The sequence below is a fragment of the Lactuca saligna genome, chromosome 1 (genome assembly GCF_052625555.1).
Source record: "Lactuca saligna cultivar CGN05327 chromosome 1, ASM5262555v1, whole genome shotgun sequence".
Lineage (NCBI taxonomy): Eukaryota > Viridiplantae > Streptophyta > Magnoliopsida > Asterales > Asteraceae > Lactuca > Lactuca saligna.
The window spans coordinates 18,978,464-18,995,240 of NC_136417.1; the positions used below are offsets into that span (position 1 = coordinate 18,978,464).

The 16,777-nt window shown below is 38.1% G+C and overlaps 1 protein-coding gene across 1 annotated transcript; it reads left to right on the forward strand.

Moving 5' to 3' along the window:
* The first annotated feature begins 13,179 nt into the window (after positions 1-13,179).
* LOC145026134 (ubiquitin-NEDD8-like protein RUB2) lies at positions 13,180-15,099 on the forward strand. Its single transcript, XM_078976819.1, has 3 exons — positions 13,180-13,378; positions 14,123-14,382; positions 14,804-15,099. Exons 1-3 carry the CDS (start codon positions 13,286-13,288, stop codon positions 14,916-14,918), a joined length of 468 nt encoding a protein of 155 aa, XP_078832945.1. The 5' UTR covers positions 13,180-13,285; the 3' UTR covers positions 14,919-15,099.
* The last annotated feature ends 1,678 nt before the right edge of the window (positions 15,100-16,777 follow it).

Genomic DNA, 16,777 nt, shown 5'->3' on the forward strand with positions numbered 1-16,777 from the left:
CCCAAGCCCAAGGAAAAAGGGAGAGTTGACCTTGGGTTGCCACCTCATTTTTACCCATAGGATCTCCATGCAAAATCTCATTCATCCATGCAAGCATCACCTCAAGGTCTTTTCTTCCTTCTCTCTCTCTCCCTCCCCCTTCTTCTTGTTTCGGCCGAGGCTAACCAACACACACACACACCTCACAAATTCTCTCAAAATCCTCTCAAGAAACTCTCTCCTTCCTCTCCAAAAATTTCGAGAATTCCAAGAGGATTTCAAGGGGATTTTTGCAAGATTAACATCATCTAAGGTAAGATTATGCATGGATCTATGATTTATATTCTTTTGTTATCAAATCCCTTTCTAATCCATGCAAAAACCGTGATTTTGCACCTTAGAAAGCTTCATACACTCGAAAACTTCATCAAGGGTGCTAAGGCCAAAAATCACCAAACTTTCTTCTATTCTTTCTTCAAAAACCGAACCAACACCCAAGGTGAGTTTCATATCCCCTTATTTTCGAATTTTTAGGAGTTTTTTTATGGGGGAGAATACAAGAAAATGTGAAGATCCATCATTATGTGTATGTTGTGGTTGATTTCTATGCTTACATGTATGTTTTGTATGATTTTATTGATAGATCTAGGGTGATATGCTAAAAACCGAGACATATATTTTATCATAGCACAAAATAGACTATCACATGCAAAGTATACTAAGAAAATGGCTAAATAGCTTAACACCACTTAACTTGGGCTAAAAACTCATTTTTTTGACAAGAAATGTTGAAAATACAAAGTTGAAGGGCCTAATATGAAACATTTCGAAATCTGATGGGTGAGATGAACCAAAATAGTTTACATAATGTATTTTTCTGAAAATATACTATTTAGAGGGTTAAAAACATAAATTCCAAGCTTATTGGGCTAAATATGACATTTTCGGCCCAATAAGGCCCAATATGCGAAATTTTCTAAATTGGAGGACCAAAACTGCATTTTTCTGTAAAACAGTGGGCTATAAGTGTTCCATATGCTTTTCAAAGGTTTAAAATGCTTTCCAAATTTAAAAGGGACCAAAATTGTAAAATTTTTCCAAATTGGGTCAAAAATGTAAAAGTTGCGAAAAATAGGGGCTATAACCGAGAAAACTGAAGTTTCAAGGGCTTAAACTGTTTTCTATGATAAGTTTTCTGGAAAAATACTTATGTCAATAATTTTTGGTATAAAAATGTCAAGAAAATTGATTTAAGGACCAAACCGGAAAGTTTTTAAATAAAGGGGTAAAAAGAGTAAATTCTTCAATTAAGGAGGGGCTGAAAACAGAAAATCTTCAAGGCTAGTTAATATATGCAATTTGACCAATTGATGGTAACACGCTTGTCGACGAAATACAATATACTACAATACCAAAAGTCGTTATCAAACGAATTGGTTCGGTCTCGAACCAATAAAAATCCAAAAATCACTAACACGACGAAGCTACGACATTTCGATTCATAACCATAACGATTACGATTACATGCGAGTGTGCACAGACGTCTACGCACCATCTTTGGGCCCCAAAAGTGTAAAATCTTGTCTGTTGAGCCTAGCTAGCCCAACGACCTGATCTTAAGGCCCGAAGGTCTCTCTCTCTCTTACGAAGTGTTGGGTTTTACCGACTCGACATAACGTAAAAGGACTTTCAATGGCAAACATGCTGCTGGTCCCCAAGGGTCCTTCAGTGCTGCTAGTAAAGTCTGTAACTCACGATTGCGAGTTGGGCTTCGGGCCCTTCGCAATTGCATTTGGTCTCGGACGACGCGGGGAAACCCCGAAGGTTTCGTACCTTCTCCCTTCCCTCCGGTCGTGGGACTTTACAAGTCCGGGAGGATCGAGTCGCGTGAAGATTTACGAGTGACGCCTAAAAGGATCACTTGTAAGGTTGTTGACTTGACGTTTTCACTAACGCATGTCCCAACACTTCACCACTCTCGGTATTCTCGATGCCTCCGGAATACAACGGTACAACGATAGGAAAACGTCGGGTTTTCCTAGGATTTCAATAACGATTACGAATTTCCAGTCGAATTTCACAACTCTTACGCTTACATCTATAGAATTCAAACAAGCATACTCATGGATCATTACCTATTTTTATTACACCATTCAATTTCTAGAAAATATCGGATTTTCTAAAGGTTTTCAAATAACACACTGGATTTCAAACTCTACTTATGAACTCACCAACATTTCATATGTTGATGTTTTTCAAAATACTTGTATTCTCAGGTAACAGATAAAGTGAAGATGATTTGTACTCGCTGACGTTTTGCTGTGAATTAAGTAGTACCAAACAGTTATTTCTTTGAATGTAATTTTTGGAACAATGTAATGAATGTAAACGTTACCAGTTGTATCATTTCCAAATGTTGGTGATGTATAATGTTATGTTTCATGTGTATGCATTGTTATGGTATTCAATGAGTCACGATAGCCCCCGGACGTTTCCGCCGTCTGGTTCGGGGGTGTGACAGGTTGGTATCAGAGCATTGTTTATAGTGAACTAGCATATCTCGCCACACACGGATATGCAACTATAAACCAAAAAGAGGGACTAACATAACTCTGAACAAAACAAGTAAATAAAACAACCTTGTTTGCACTAGGAATAGGAACTTAACGCCGAACCAAACAAAAATAATACTAGTGTCTCGGTTAACTCAGGACTGTTCTTAGTGGTACCAAGGGGTGGATGTAGCCTGATCAACTGCATCCTCTCCAACGTATAACTAACGCACGTTCTGATGAGATCGGGATATCTAGGGAACCTAAAACTATACCCTTACCACCGAAAAGAGTACGTCGGTTTAGCTTGTGCCATAACGATAGAATTATAGGGAAGTGGTAGCTTATTCGCATACTCTCTCTCAGCCTTCATGGAGGGAGAGCATCAGGGCATCCAGTTCTTCCAAGCCCCTGAGGCACATGGGGTGCTCGATGGTAGAAATGCTTAGGTTCGCGTCATACACCTAGTTAGTAGGGTCGCAACCTCACAGAAACCACGTACACTCAACATCTTTCCGTTTCATGATAGAAAGATGCCTCGCCCAACTACTCGCGGAAACCCAGGACCAACCCCACCCGAAGTTGACTCAGCCGCCTTTCAGGCAGCTGTATCAGCAGCAGTCACCGCAGCGATTGCGCAAATTCAACAAGGGAACAATGGAGGAGTCAATGGGCAAGGAGCCGGAAGCTCAAACAATGGACTGAATCAAGGAGCCGCCAAGGCATGTACCTAAAAGGACTTCACAAACGCCAAACCACGAACTTTTAATGGCACCGGAGGAGTGATCACTCTGAAGCGCTGGATCGAGAAGGTGGAATCGATATTCGAGATATGCGACTGCCCTGAGCACATGAAGGTGAAGTTCGCAGCTTGCACTTTTGTGGATCAGGCGCTCACCTGGTGGAATGGACATGTAGAATCCATGACGCTCCCTGTAGCCAACTCTATCCCCTGGGCAGAAATGAAAGAAATGTTGATGGCAGAGTACTGCCCACGAGGCGAAATACAGAAGATGGAACAAGAGCTATGGAACCTCACTGTGCAAAACGCGAATATCGATGTCTACATATCGAGATTTAGCGAACTATCTCTGTTGTGCCCGGGTATGATCACCTCGGAAGGAAAGAAGATCGAACGATTCATCTGGGGACTCACATCACCAATTCAAGGGAATGTGATAGCTGCAAACCCCGAAACATTTGACAGTGCAAAGAGACTGGCAAAGAGGTTGTACGACCATAATAACAAAAAGGGAGAAAAGCCAATGGAGGCTGAGAAAAAGAAGGAAGGAGATGACAAGAGGGGAAAGAACAATAAGAGGAAGGGGCGCCAGGGCCCCGACACCTCCAAGAAACAGCAGACAGTGGCGGTAAATGCCGTTACTACATCGGCTCCAGCCGCACCACATGCTCCAACCTCAGCCACTTCAAATACTTCCAAACCTTATTCCGGTAATCTTCCCAAATGCAACAAGTGCGGTTTCCATCACTATGGAGAATGCAAGGATTTTCAGTGCACCAGCTGCAACCGAAGGGGTCACACTGCAAAGTACTGCAAAGCTTACCCTCCCCATAACCAAAATCAGGGAATCAACAACAACAACCCTCGCAACAATAACAACACCCATGTCAGCGGCAGCAGCACAGGACCTAGCTACACCTGCTACGGATGCGGGAAAACTGGACACGTCCGTCGAGACTGTCCCAACAACAACAATTCAAGAAATGGAGGAACAGGAAGGATGATGACCGTGGGTCAGGGGGAAGCTATTCAGGATCCCTCTGTTGTTACCGGTACGTTTCTCTTAAACCACGCTTATGCATGCATCTTATTTGACTCCGGAGCGGAGCGAAGCTTCGTAAGCAATAAGTTTAAATACTTACTAAAACAACCTCCCCAAAAGCTAAATGAAGCCTATACGGTGGAAATGGCCAATGGAAAAACCGAATCCACTGGGGAAATCTAAGTCGGATGTACCCTAACTCTTAATCAATACATCTTCCGAATAGACCTAATGCCAGTATCAATTAGGAGTTTCGACGTGATCATCGGTATGGACTGGTTAAGCCCCCACCATGCCGACATTATGTGCCACGAGAAGGCCGTCCGTCTTCGTCTTCCAAATCACGAAACCCTAGTGGTCTACGGAGACAAATCTAGCATGAACCTTCGTCTCGTTTCGTGTGTCAAGGCACAAAAATATCTACGTCGGAACAATCTGGCGTTCCTGGCTCATGTGGTGGACAAGACCAAGGGGGAGATTAACGTTCGAGACATTCCAGTGGCATGTGAATTTGCGGATGTATTTCCTGAAGATCTTCCGGGAGTGCCCCAGAGAGACAGGTCGAATTTCGAATCGACCTTATCCCAGGAGCAACTCCTCTTGCTAAATCACCCTATCGGTTGGCTCCTGCCGAAATGCAGGAATTATCCAGCCAACTCAGCGAACTTTTGGATAAGGGATTTATTCGACCTAGTTATTCGCCATGGGGAGCTCCGGTGCTCTTTGTCAAAAAGAAAGACGGATCTTTTAGAATGTGTATCGATTATAGAGAGTTAAACAAACTCACAATCAAAAACCGCTACCCACTCCCACGAATCGATGACCTATTTGACCAGCTCCAAGGGGCTAGTTATTTTTCTAAAATAGATTTACGGTCCGGGTATCACCAACTCAGAGTCCGGGAAGAGGATATTCCAAAAACCGCTTTCCGAACTCGTTACGGACATTATGAATTTGTCGTAATGCCCTTCGGTCTAACGAATGCCCCCGCCGCATTTATGGACCTAATGAATCGAATCTGCCGACCGTTTCTCGACAACTTTGTCATTGTTTTTATCGATGACATCCTCGTCTATTCTCAAAACAAGGAAGAGCATGGCCAACATCTCCGACAAGTCTTAGAAACTCTACGATCAGAAAAGCTATACGCCAAACTCTCCAAGTGTGAGTTCTGGCTGCGGAGCGTGAACTTCCTAGGCCATGTAGTCAGCCGAGATGGAATCCATGTGGATCCCTCTAAGGTCAAAGCGGTAGAAGGTTGGGCAATCCCGACAACGCCCACGGAAATTCGTCAATTCTTGGGATTAGCAGGCTACTATAGGAGATTCATTCAAAACTTCTCTAAGATCGCCAAGCCACTTACCTCGCTTACGCAAAAGGGCGTACCATTCAAATGGACAGACAAACAAGAAATCGCATTTCGAACCTTGAAGCAAGCTCTCTGTAGCGCACCTGTACTATCCCTACCTGAAGGAACGGAAGATTTTGTAGTCTACTGTGACGCATCAAATCAGGGTTTAGGTTGCGTTCTCATGCAACGTGGGAGAGTCATAGCCTATGCATCCCGCCAGCTAAAGACGCATGAAGTGAACTACACAACCCATGATCTAGAGTTGGGAGCTGTAGTCTTTGCCCTAAAAATTTGGAGGCATTACCTTTACGGTACAAAGTGCACCATCTTCACAGATCACAAGAGTCTCCAACACATCTTAAACCAAAAGGAGTTAAACATGAGGCAACGAAGATGGGTTGAGTTGCTAAATGACTATGAGTGCGAGATTAAGTACCACCCAGGCAAGGCCAACGTAGTAGCTGATGCATTAAGCCGGAAGGAGTACTCTAGCCGTCGTACGAAAACTCTCTCAATCACCATTCAATCTCATCTAGTCACCCAAATCGCGTCGGTACAGTCAGAGGCCATGAGAATGGAAAATAGAGCTAGCGAGGCATTGCGCGGGATGGAAAAGAACCTAGAAACAAGGGAGAATGGGGTATACTACTTCATGAACCGTATTTGGGTCCCTAAACTGGGAGGGTTTAGAGATGTTGTCATGAAGGAAGCCCACAAGACGCGATACTCCATTCACCCCGGTTCTGATAAGATGTATTTGGATATTAAACAACACTATTGGTGGCCTAACATGAAGGCGGAAATCGCGACCTACGTCAGCAAGTGCCTTACATGCGCCAAAGTAAAGGTGGAATACCAGAAACCATCAGGATTGTTGCAGGAACCGGAAATTCCCGAGTGGAAATGGGAGGGGATTTCAATGGATTTCGTCACCAAGCTACCCAAGACGTCGGACGGACTGGATACCATATGGGTAATAATCGATCGACTGACGAAATCTGCCCATTTCCTGCCAATCAAAGAATCTTACAAGATGGAGAGACTGACACGGTTGTACCTACGAGAAATCGTGAGACTCCATGGAGTGCCAAAATCCATTATCTCGGATAGGGACAGTAGGTTTACGTCCCGATTTTGGCAATCACTTCATAAGGCGATGGGAACAACCCTTGATATGAGCACCGCTTATCATCCTCAAACGGATGGTCAAAGTGAGCGAACTATCCAAACACTCGAAGATATGCTCCGTGCATGCGTGATAGACTTCGGAAAGTCTTGGGATACTCACCTACCATTAATCGAGTTCTCATACAACAATAGTTACCATTCGAGCATCAAGGTGGCTCCTTTCGAAGCACTTTACGGGCGTAAATGTAGATCACCGTTATGTTGGGCTGAAGTAGGTGACACCCAGCTAGCAAAAATGCATGCGTCGGACAAAACATTAACGGGACCTGAGATGATTCGCGAAACCACGGAAAAGATCGTTCAAATCAGGGCTCGACTGCAAGCATCGCGTGACCGACAAAAGAGCTACGCTGACAAACGACGAAAACCCTTAGAATTTCAGGTCGGTGATCGAGTACTGTTAAAAGTCTCGCCCTGGAAGGGGGTTATACGTTTCGGGAAAAGGGGAAAGCTGAATCCGCGATACATTGGACCTTTCGAAATCATCGCTCGAATTGGTCCGGTAGCATATAGACTACAACTACCCGCAGAGCTAAATGGTGTACACCCCGTATTTCATGTCTCTAATCTGAAGAAGTGCCTATCAGATGAAACCCTTGTCATTCCTCTGGACGAAATCGAAATCAATGAGAATCTCCTGTTCGTCGAAGAACCCATCGAAATCATGGACAGGGAGGTGAAGCGTACTAAGCAGAGTCGCATCCCGATTGTGAAGGTACGGTGGAACGCAAAGCGTGGGCCAGAATTCACATGGGAACGCGAAGACCAAATGAAACAGAAGTACCCTCACCTATTCTAACATTCTCAAATCTAGCTTTCAAACAGAATTTCGGGACGAAATTCCCTCTAACGGGGGGATGATGTCACAACTGGAAATTTTGTGTCATGTAATCCATACACTCAAACTAATGTGAATCAAAAACTTCAATCAAATACATTATACAAATACTACAAATAGTCATCAAACAATTGGAAGACCCTAGAAGTTCTTGTTAAGTCCATTTTGGACTAGAACTTCCTTATTGGATCCAAATGGACCAATAAGCTTCCAATTAGATTATCATGAGCTTAGAACCTTAATTGGGCTCTAATTGGACCCACATTCATTTATTTCAATATTTTGGGCTAGGTGGAACCTAGAATGAAATAAATCACAAGCTTTGATCCATAATTTAACCTAACCTAGCTTAATGAAGCATAAAAATCACAATTTTATTTTATAAGGCCAATAAGCACCCCACACTACCTCTAATGTTGGGCTTAGGGGCAAAAAGCCCAAAAATCCTTTCTTCTCTCCCCATTCTCGGCCCAAGCCCAAGGAAAAAGGGAGAGTTGACCTTGGGTTGCCACCTCATTTTTACCCATAGGATCTCCATGCAAAATCTCATTCATCCATGCAAGCATCACCTCAAGGTCTTTTCTTCCTTCTCTCTCTCTCCCTCCCCCTTCTTCTTGTTTCGGCCGAGGCTAACCAACACACACACACCTCACAAATTCTCTCAAAATCCTCTCAAGAAACTCTCTCATTCCTCTCCAAAAATTTCAAGAATTCCAAGAGGATTTCAAGGGGATTTTTGCAAGATTAACATCATCTAAGGTAAGATTATGCATGGATCTATGATTTATATTCTTTTGTTATCAAATCCCTTTCTAATCCATGCAAAAACCGTGATTTTGCACCTTAGAAAGCTTCATACACTCGAAAACTTCATCAAGGGTGCTAAGGCCAAAAATCACCAAACTTTCTTCTATTCTTTCTTCAAAAACCGAACCAACACCCAAGGTGAGTTTCATATCCCCTTATTTTCGAATTTTTATGAGTTTTTTTATGGGGGAGAATACAAGAAAATGTGAAGATCCATCATTATGTGTATGTTGTGGTTGATTTCTATGCTTACATGTATGTTTTGTATGATTTTATTGATAGATCTAGGGTGATATGCTAAAAACCGAGACATATATTTTATCGTAGCACAAAATAGACTATCACATGCAAAGTATACTAAGAAAATGGCTAAATAGCTTAACACCACTTAACTTGGGCTAAAAACTCATTTTTTTGACAAGAAATGTTGAAAATACAAAGTTGAAGGGCCTAATATGAAACATTTCGAAATCTGATGGGTGAGATGAACCAAAACAGTTTACATAATGTATTTTTCTGAAAATATACTATTTAGAGGGTTAAAAACATAAATTCCAAGCTTATTGGGCTAAATATGACATTTTCGGCCCAATAAGGCCCAATATGCGAAATTTTCTAAATTGGAGGACCAAAACTGCATTTTTCTGTAAAACAGTTGGCTATAAGTGTTCCATATGCTTTTCAAAGGTTTAAAATGCTTTCCAAATTTAAAAGGGACCAAAATTGTAAAATTTTTCCAAATTGGGTCAAAAATGTAAAAGTTGCGAAAAATAGGGGCTATAACCGAGAAAACTGAAGTTTCAAGGGCTTAAACTGTTTTCTATGATAAGTTTGCTGGAAAAATACTTATGTCAATAATTTTTGGTATAAAAATGTCAAGAAAATTGATTTAAGGACCAAACCGGAAAGTTTTTAAATAAAGGGGTAAAAAGAGTAAATTCTTCAATTAAGGAGGGGCTGAAAACAGAAAATCTTCAAGGCTAGTTAATATATGCAATTTGACCAATTGATGGTAACACGCTTGTCGACGAAATACAATATACTACAATACCAAAAGTCGTTATCAAACGAATTGGTTCGGTCTCGAACCAATAAAAATCCAAAAATCACTAACACGACGAAGCTACGACATTTCGATTCATAACCATAATGATTATGATTACATGCGAGTGTGCACAGACGTCTACGCACCATCTTTGGGCCCCAAAAGTGTAAAATCTTGTCTGTTGAGCCTAGCTAGCCCAACGACCTGATCTTAAGGCCCGAAGGTCTCTCTCTCTTACGAAGTGTTGGGTTTTACCGACTCGACATAACGTAAAAGGACTTTCAATGGCAAACATGCTGCTGGTCCCCAAGGGTCCTTCAGTGCTGCTAGTAAAGTCTGTAACTCACGATTGCGAGTTGGGCTTCGGGCCCTTCGCAATTGCATTTGGTCTCGGACGACGCGGGGAAACCCCGAAGGTTTCGTACCTTCTCCCTTCCCTCCGGTCGTGGGACTTTACAAGTCCGGGAGGATCGAGTCGCGTGAAGATTTACGAGTGACGCCTAAAAGGATCACTTGTAAGGTTGTTGACTTGACGTTTTCACTAACGCATGTCCCAACACTTCACCACTCTCGGTATTCTCGATGCCTCCGGAATACAACGATACAACGATAGGAAAACGTCGGGTTTTCCTAGGATTTCAATAACGATTACGAATTTCCAGTCGAATTTCACAACTCTTACGCTTACATCTATAGAATTCAAACAAGCATACTCATGGATCATTACCTATTTTTATTACACCATTCAATTTCTAGAAAATATCGGATTTTCTAAAGGTTTTCAAACAACACACTGGATTTCAAACTCTACTTATGAACTCACCAACATTTCATATGTTGACGTTTTTCAAAATACTTGTATTCTCAGGTAACAGATAAAGTGAAGATGATTTGTACTCGCTGACGTTTTGCTGTGAATTAAGTAGTACCAAACAGTTATTTCTTTGAATGTAATTTTTGGAACAATGTAATGAATGTAAACGTTACCAGTTGTATCATTTCCAAATGTTGGTGATGTATAATGTTATGTTTCATGTGTATGCATTGTTATGGTATTCAATGAGTCACGATAGCCCCCGGACGTTTCCGCCGTCTGGTTCGGGGGTGTGACACGCACCATGGCTGCGGGTAGCGTTGCGCGGGGATAAGCCGATGGGAAGGGTTGTCGTGTTCTCGCTCCACCGGTGATTGGATAAGAAGATTTTTTTTAATACAAGTGTTAAAAAACGGTAAAATTTGTTTTCTTTTTCTTTTTTCTTTTTTTTTTTATTTCCAACGCCTATATCATTGAAAATGTATTTTTTTTACCCTCTACAACCTCTATAAATACTCACACCCATTTACCTTCAATCAATTTCTCTTTATTTTCTTCAAAAAAAAATCCCGACAATCAAATCCCAACCTCCGATAAAAGGAAAACAACTCATGTTTCGAGCTCAGCCACCCCTACTCGAAACATTTTTGCTATCGATTCATCATCACAAGGAGTTTATTATCCCCAACTCGATGTAACCATTCAATCTTCGCTACAATTTCGATACCAAAATGTTAGACAATATTACCCGGTCCAAGTTCTAAATGTTACTCCGCAAAAATTTTCAAACTTTGTTGTTTTTCCGGATCAGCATTCGCCAAATCAACCTCAAACCCTAACTTAAACCCAATCCCAACAACAATTCCAACTTGTCGATGAGTTGAATGACTCGGAAGAAGAGATGGTTTGTGAAACTCAACCCACACCACCCCCACAACGACGCAAAGGAAAACAATAAGTGCGCGAGGGTGTCACACAACCGGGAAGACAAAGGTCGATACCATGGCTTCCATAATAAGAGCTAGTTTTGGTAAAAGATTGGGTTGACTTTCCTGAGGATTCGAAGACGGGAAATGCACATCCGGGAGATCATTTTTGGCTTCGCATTTCAGAATGGTTTCGGGAGGAGCTGGGAAAAGGTGGTGACTACCGTACGAAACACCAAATGAATTCGAAGTTTCGAGAAATAGCAACGAGGGTTTCAAAAATAAACGGGTTGTACAACAACCTAAAAATGCAACGAAGAAGCGGCCAAGGCAACAAAGAAATACTTCAAGAAGCTTTGTAATTTTACCTTGAGGAAGTCGGAAAACCATTCAAGTGGCACGATTGTTGGAAAATATTGGTTAAAAGTTCTAGGTGGAAAAAATACGAGCAAAAATTTATTTTTGGAGTACAACAATCAAAGCGAACGAAAACGGGCTCTAGTGGTTACACAACTTCATCCGATGTTCGGGTCTTTCTAGATTTAAATGAGGATGACGAACTTGAGTGAGAGGAAATTTCCCGACCGATGGGTAGGGACAAGGCAAAGAGGAATGGAAAAGGGACTTCTTCGGATGCATCGGATTTCAACGTGGACTTTGACAAAATACGGAAAATAACAGTGTCGTTTGATTGATATAATCTTAATTTCGCTGAACGTTTGACATTCGACAAAGTAAACAGAAGAAACAAAGAAGAATGAGCGCACGAAGAGACAATAAATGGAGGATATGAAGTTCTTGATGGAAAACACCGACCATTTTTCGGGACCGACTCTCGAGCTCGTGATGAAGAAGAGAGAAAAAATTATGAAATAAATATTTTCCATAGGTTGTTTTCGGTTTGTTTGATTTTTGTTTGTGTTTTTTTTAATATTCTACTTTTTTAAATCTTAGGTTTAGTGTAATTTTTATTTTAATTAATGAAATGCATTTTCTTTTTAATTAAATTTTATGTTTATTATTAATTTAAAAATAATAAATCATAAAAATAAATTAATTTTTATTTATAAAAAAAATAGTGAGGGAAGTTTTCCACTCATTCATTGGATTGAGAGAAAAATGATATGAAAGAGAAAAAATGAAATATACTCACACCTTATGGTCTAATCATGCACTGTTTTATGATTTCCAATTTAAACAAAGATAAGTATTTATCTTTCAAAATAAAATCACCCAAAATAAAATATTTCGAACCAAAATAAGTCAAATTTACGCACTCGAACTCTTTTTTAAGGAGTGCATGGAAAGTAATATTATGAACCTTAAAATCAGATGTTATATTTAGGATATTGGTTTCTACCATTCCAGAAAAAACAATATCATTTTGCGAAACTAACAAAAAGTCTAAAAAATATATAAAAATTTGCAAAATGTTAATATGTATCTTGTAAATCTCATTTACCTTTTCTAATAAATGAAACCTAAAATTACACGTGTCAGTTTTTTAGAATGTCTCCTTGACACGTGATATTTTTCTATTATTATTATTATTATTATTATTATTATTATTATTATTTTGTAACAAATCAAATTCAATTCAAATTTTAAAAATACAAAATTATATCCTAATAATATTATTATGTTTATTTTGTTTAACGAATTAATTCATAATTATTTATGATCGACAATATTTTGATTTTTTTTTTTTTTTTTACATTTATTACTTTTTATCTATACACAAATTCTAAATATACCAACCATAACTTAATTGATTTCAATAAAATCTAGCAGCCATTGAGAAAAAAAAAATCAATTTTTTTAGGAAAATCTAGAGATTGACACACACATATAAAAAAAAAAAATAAACTATTTATTTTTATTTTTTATTGATAAGCGTCAAGACGAGAGTTGAGAGACCATAAAACCAGTATCAGTTTTGCCATTGATCAAGAATCGCACTTCCTCTTTCAATTGAATTGCGATAACATACCAACCGATATCATGCAGATTTTCGTGAAAACCCTAACCGGGAAGACGATTACTCTCGAAGTCGAGAGCAGTGACACCATTGACAACGTCAAAGCCAAAATCCAGGTCTAATTTTGTTAATCGTTGTCTCTTTTTATGCATGTGCTTTATCGATTTTTTTTAATCTGTCATCGCTAATTGTTTATTTCTTCTGCCGATTCTATTTTTAGCTTTTTGCTATGTGTTTGCTTAGGCCTGAAATTGCTTTCATTGGTTTACTAATGAAAACTAGGGTTTTATTGCTTACTGGGGTTTTGCGTTTTTCACCTTATAGATGCATTTATCCCTTGTTCTTTCTAGAATCCTGCGGGTGAACTTACAGATGTTGGATTTGCGATTTGCATCCAGGAAACCTTGTCGATCCAAGCCTCTCCTACTGCGGCAATTAGTTTTGAATCGTCACATTAAACTGAATAGTTCCTTGAATCAATTAATCGGTTTAGACCTCTTTCACGCACTAAGATTTTGAATTCCAGTAAGACGCTTAGAAATCCAAATAACCCTCGGACTCTAGATATGGGAATTTTGATTGTGAATGAACTTGAAGAACATAAAAGGATGATTGATTGATCAAAACATGAACACCAATTGAACAGGAAACCATTGATTGGTCACAATTAGGGCTTTTAACATTTATGTCATTATGAGTTCACTATCATGAACAAAACAGGAACAGAGTAAGAAATAACAAGCTAAAACAAAAGGGAGGATGAAATTTTGTATTTGCAGCTATGATTGTCAATGACTTGATTCTGTTGTATCATTAGATTTTGTAACATTTTGCTAACTGTCTTATTGGAATCAAAAAAGGACAAAGAAGGCATCCCACCAGATCAACAGAGATTAATTTTTGCTGGAAAGCAATTAGAAGATGGGAGAACTCTTGCTGATTACAACATCCAGAAGGAATCCACACTTCATTTGGTTCTTAGACTCAGGGGAGGAACTATGATCAAGGTCAAGACTCTGACTGGAAAAGAAATTGAAATTGATATTGAGCCAACTGATTCTATTGATCGGATCAAGGAAAGAGTTGAAGAGAAGGAAGGAATTCCTCCCGTTCAACAGAGGTTTGCCACTCTCTTTCATCTTAGTTTACTCTATTAAAATTGGAAATAAATATGTTGGAATTAACAAAATGGAATTTGGTTTGCCTGATGGAATGGAATGGAGTGAATGTGATTCCTTCCATTTTGTTCATTTCCATTCCTTAACTCGAGGGATTTCTTTCCATTTTGTTCATTTTGTTTTGCTGAAGCAATGAATTAATAATAAAGACATGATATGATGATTTACAATTTTACACCCTTTAACAAGAATCATTTGCTTATTTTTTTTTTTTTAATACTTTTATAGAAGGGCTGATTTAAAATAAGTTGTAGCCAGATTGGTTGCTGTTTTTATCCATGTAGTAAATATAAAAAATCAATGAAAGTAGATTGCTATATCTTACAATTAACACTTAATAATATGACATGAATCTTTTTGTAGGTTGATTTATGCTGGGAAACAGCTTGCAGATGATAAGACTGCAAAAGACTACAATATTGAGGGGGGTTCTGTTCTTCATCTTGTTCTTGCACTAAGGGGTGGTGCTAAGTGGTAAAGTGGTAAGTGGTAACAATCAAGAAAAAGACTACAACATGTTTACCAAAGTTTAGTAGTGAAATTATGTATATGTCTCATTTGACTTTTTATATTTTTATTTTATGACCAATTTATTTGCACTTGATGTCATTTGAAAACAATTTGAGCTTTTATCCTATATCTTTGCTATATTTTGTTAATTTGTTAAGTTTATTGGTAAATTTAGTTGTTAGCTGAAAGGCTAGTAAGTTAGATTATAAGTTTAGCTTATAAAAATGATGTTTGGTAAAACTTGCTCATAAGCTAAGTTGTAAGATATCAAATGACATAAAAGAACATTTAGAAGAATATATATTTTTTATAATTAATTAAGGGTGTATTTGATTTTTTTTAAGCTCTTGAAAAATAAGCTAGTTTATCAGTTAGTTATTACATGTCAAATGCATCAAGAAAAACATGCAATGATTGTGGCAAATCACACAATGATATGGCAAATGACACATTGATATTTTAGTAACAATTAGCAATAAGCAAGTAGATAGCTTATAAGTTAGTTGATAAAAAATGATGTTTGGTAAATCTTAAGCTAAGCCGTAAGATATCAAATGACATAAAAGAGCATTTAGAAGGATATGTATTTTTTTTTATATAATTAATTAAGGGTGTATTTGATTTTTTTAAAAAGCTTTTGAAAAATAAGCTAACTCATTAGCTAGTTATGATATGTCAAAGTTTTATTGAGTTTGGAGTTTGTTGACTGGTATATTATAGTATGATCATGAATGCATCACAAAAACATGCAATGATATATGATAAACTTGTGGCAAATCACACAATGATATGGCAAATCAAACACTGATCTTAGTAACAATTAGCAATAAGGAAGCATATTGAAAATAAAATAAAAAAATAGAAGACAAAAAACATGAGAATATGAAAAAGTTGCTACCTTGCGTTAATTTGCTTGTATAATAGAGTGGCTTGACTTTGACCAGTATACTAGAGTGGTTTGACTTTGACCAAATAAGCTCACATTTTATTTATAGATAGTAGCTCAACCCCCAAATGCGTGATTGAGACCAATTTATGTCCAAGACTAAGACTACATGTCCGTATGTATATATACCATTAAATCATTTTTCGAAAGATAATCTTGAGAAAACATCTAAACGCTCTACAGTTAAATACATAAATCTACACCATACGATGACACAAGGAATACGTCGTAGATTTGTCTTTTGAAGATGAAAAATGATAGTGACACCAAGTTTTCTGAAGCCTCTATTTGAAAACGTTGATTATAGGTATTTTATTTTAATCATATCGCCGATAAAAATAAGTAAAATATAATGAATTTATCCATTAAAGTTGTGGATTCAAACTGGCGGCTCAAGACCGAGGGTACAAGTCCAGCAAGAGCAGACAAGAGTTTTTTGTTTTTATAAACAAATGGGTTTTTGACAAAAAGGTCCCTAATTTTGTCACGGTTTTGTCAATATGATAATTTTTTAATCGTAAGTGTTAAAGCATTTTTTTTTTTTTTGGTGTGTGTGACTTAGGTTCAGAAAAATCTTAAATTATATATATATATATATATATATATATATATATATATATATATATATATATATATATATATATATATATATATATATATATATATATATATATAGTTTTACGATAAATATGTTTATTCATATTATGTATTTTATAGAAAAAATGTATTTATATATAATTTTTTTAACTAAACATCTTATAAATATGTTTTCTTAAAAGTATAAATTCACATTTTATGTTTTTTAGAAATATAAAGACATTATTCTAAAAAGATTAATATAATTCATCAAAATGTTCCAAACGGACCAAATCCCATTAACC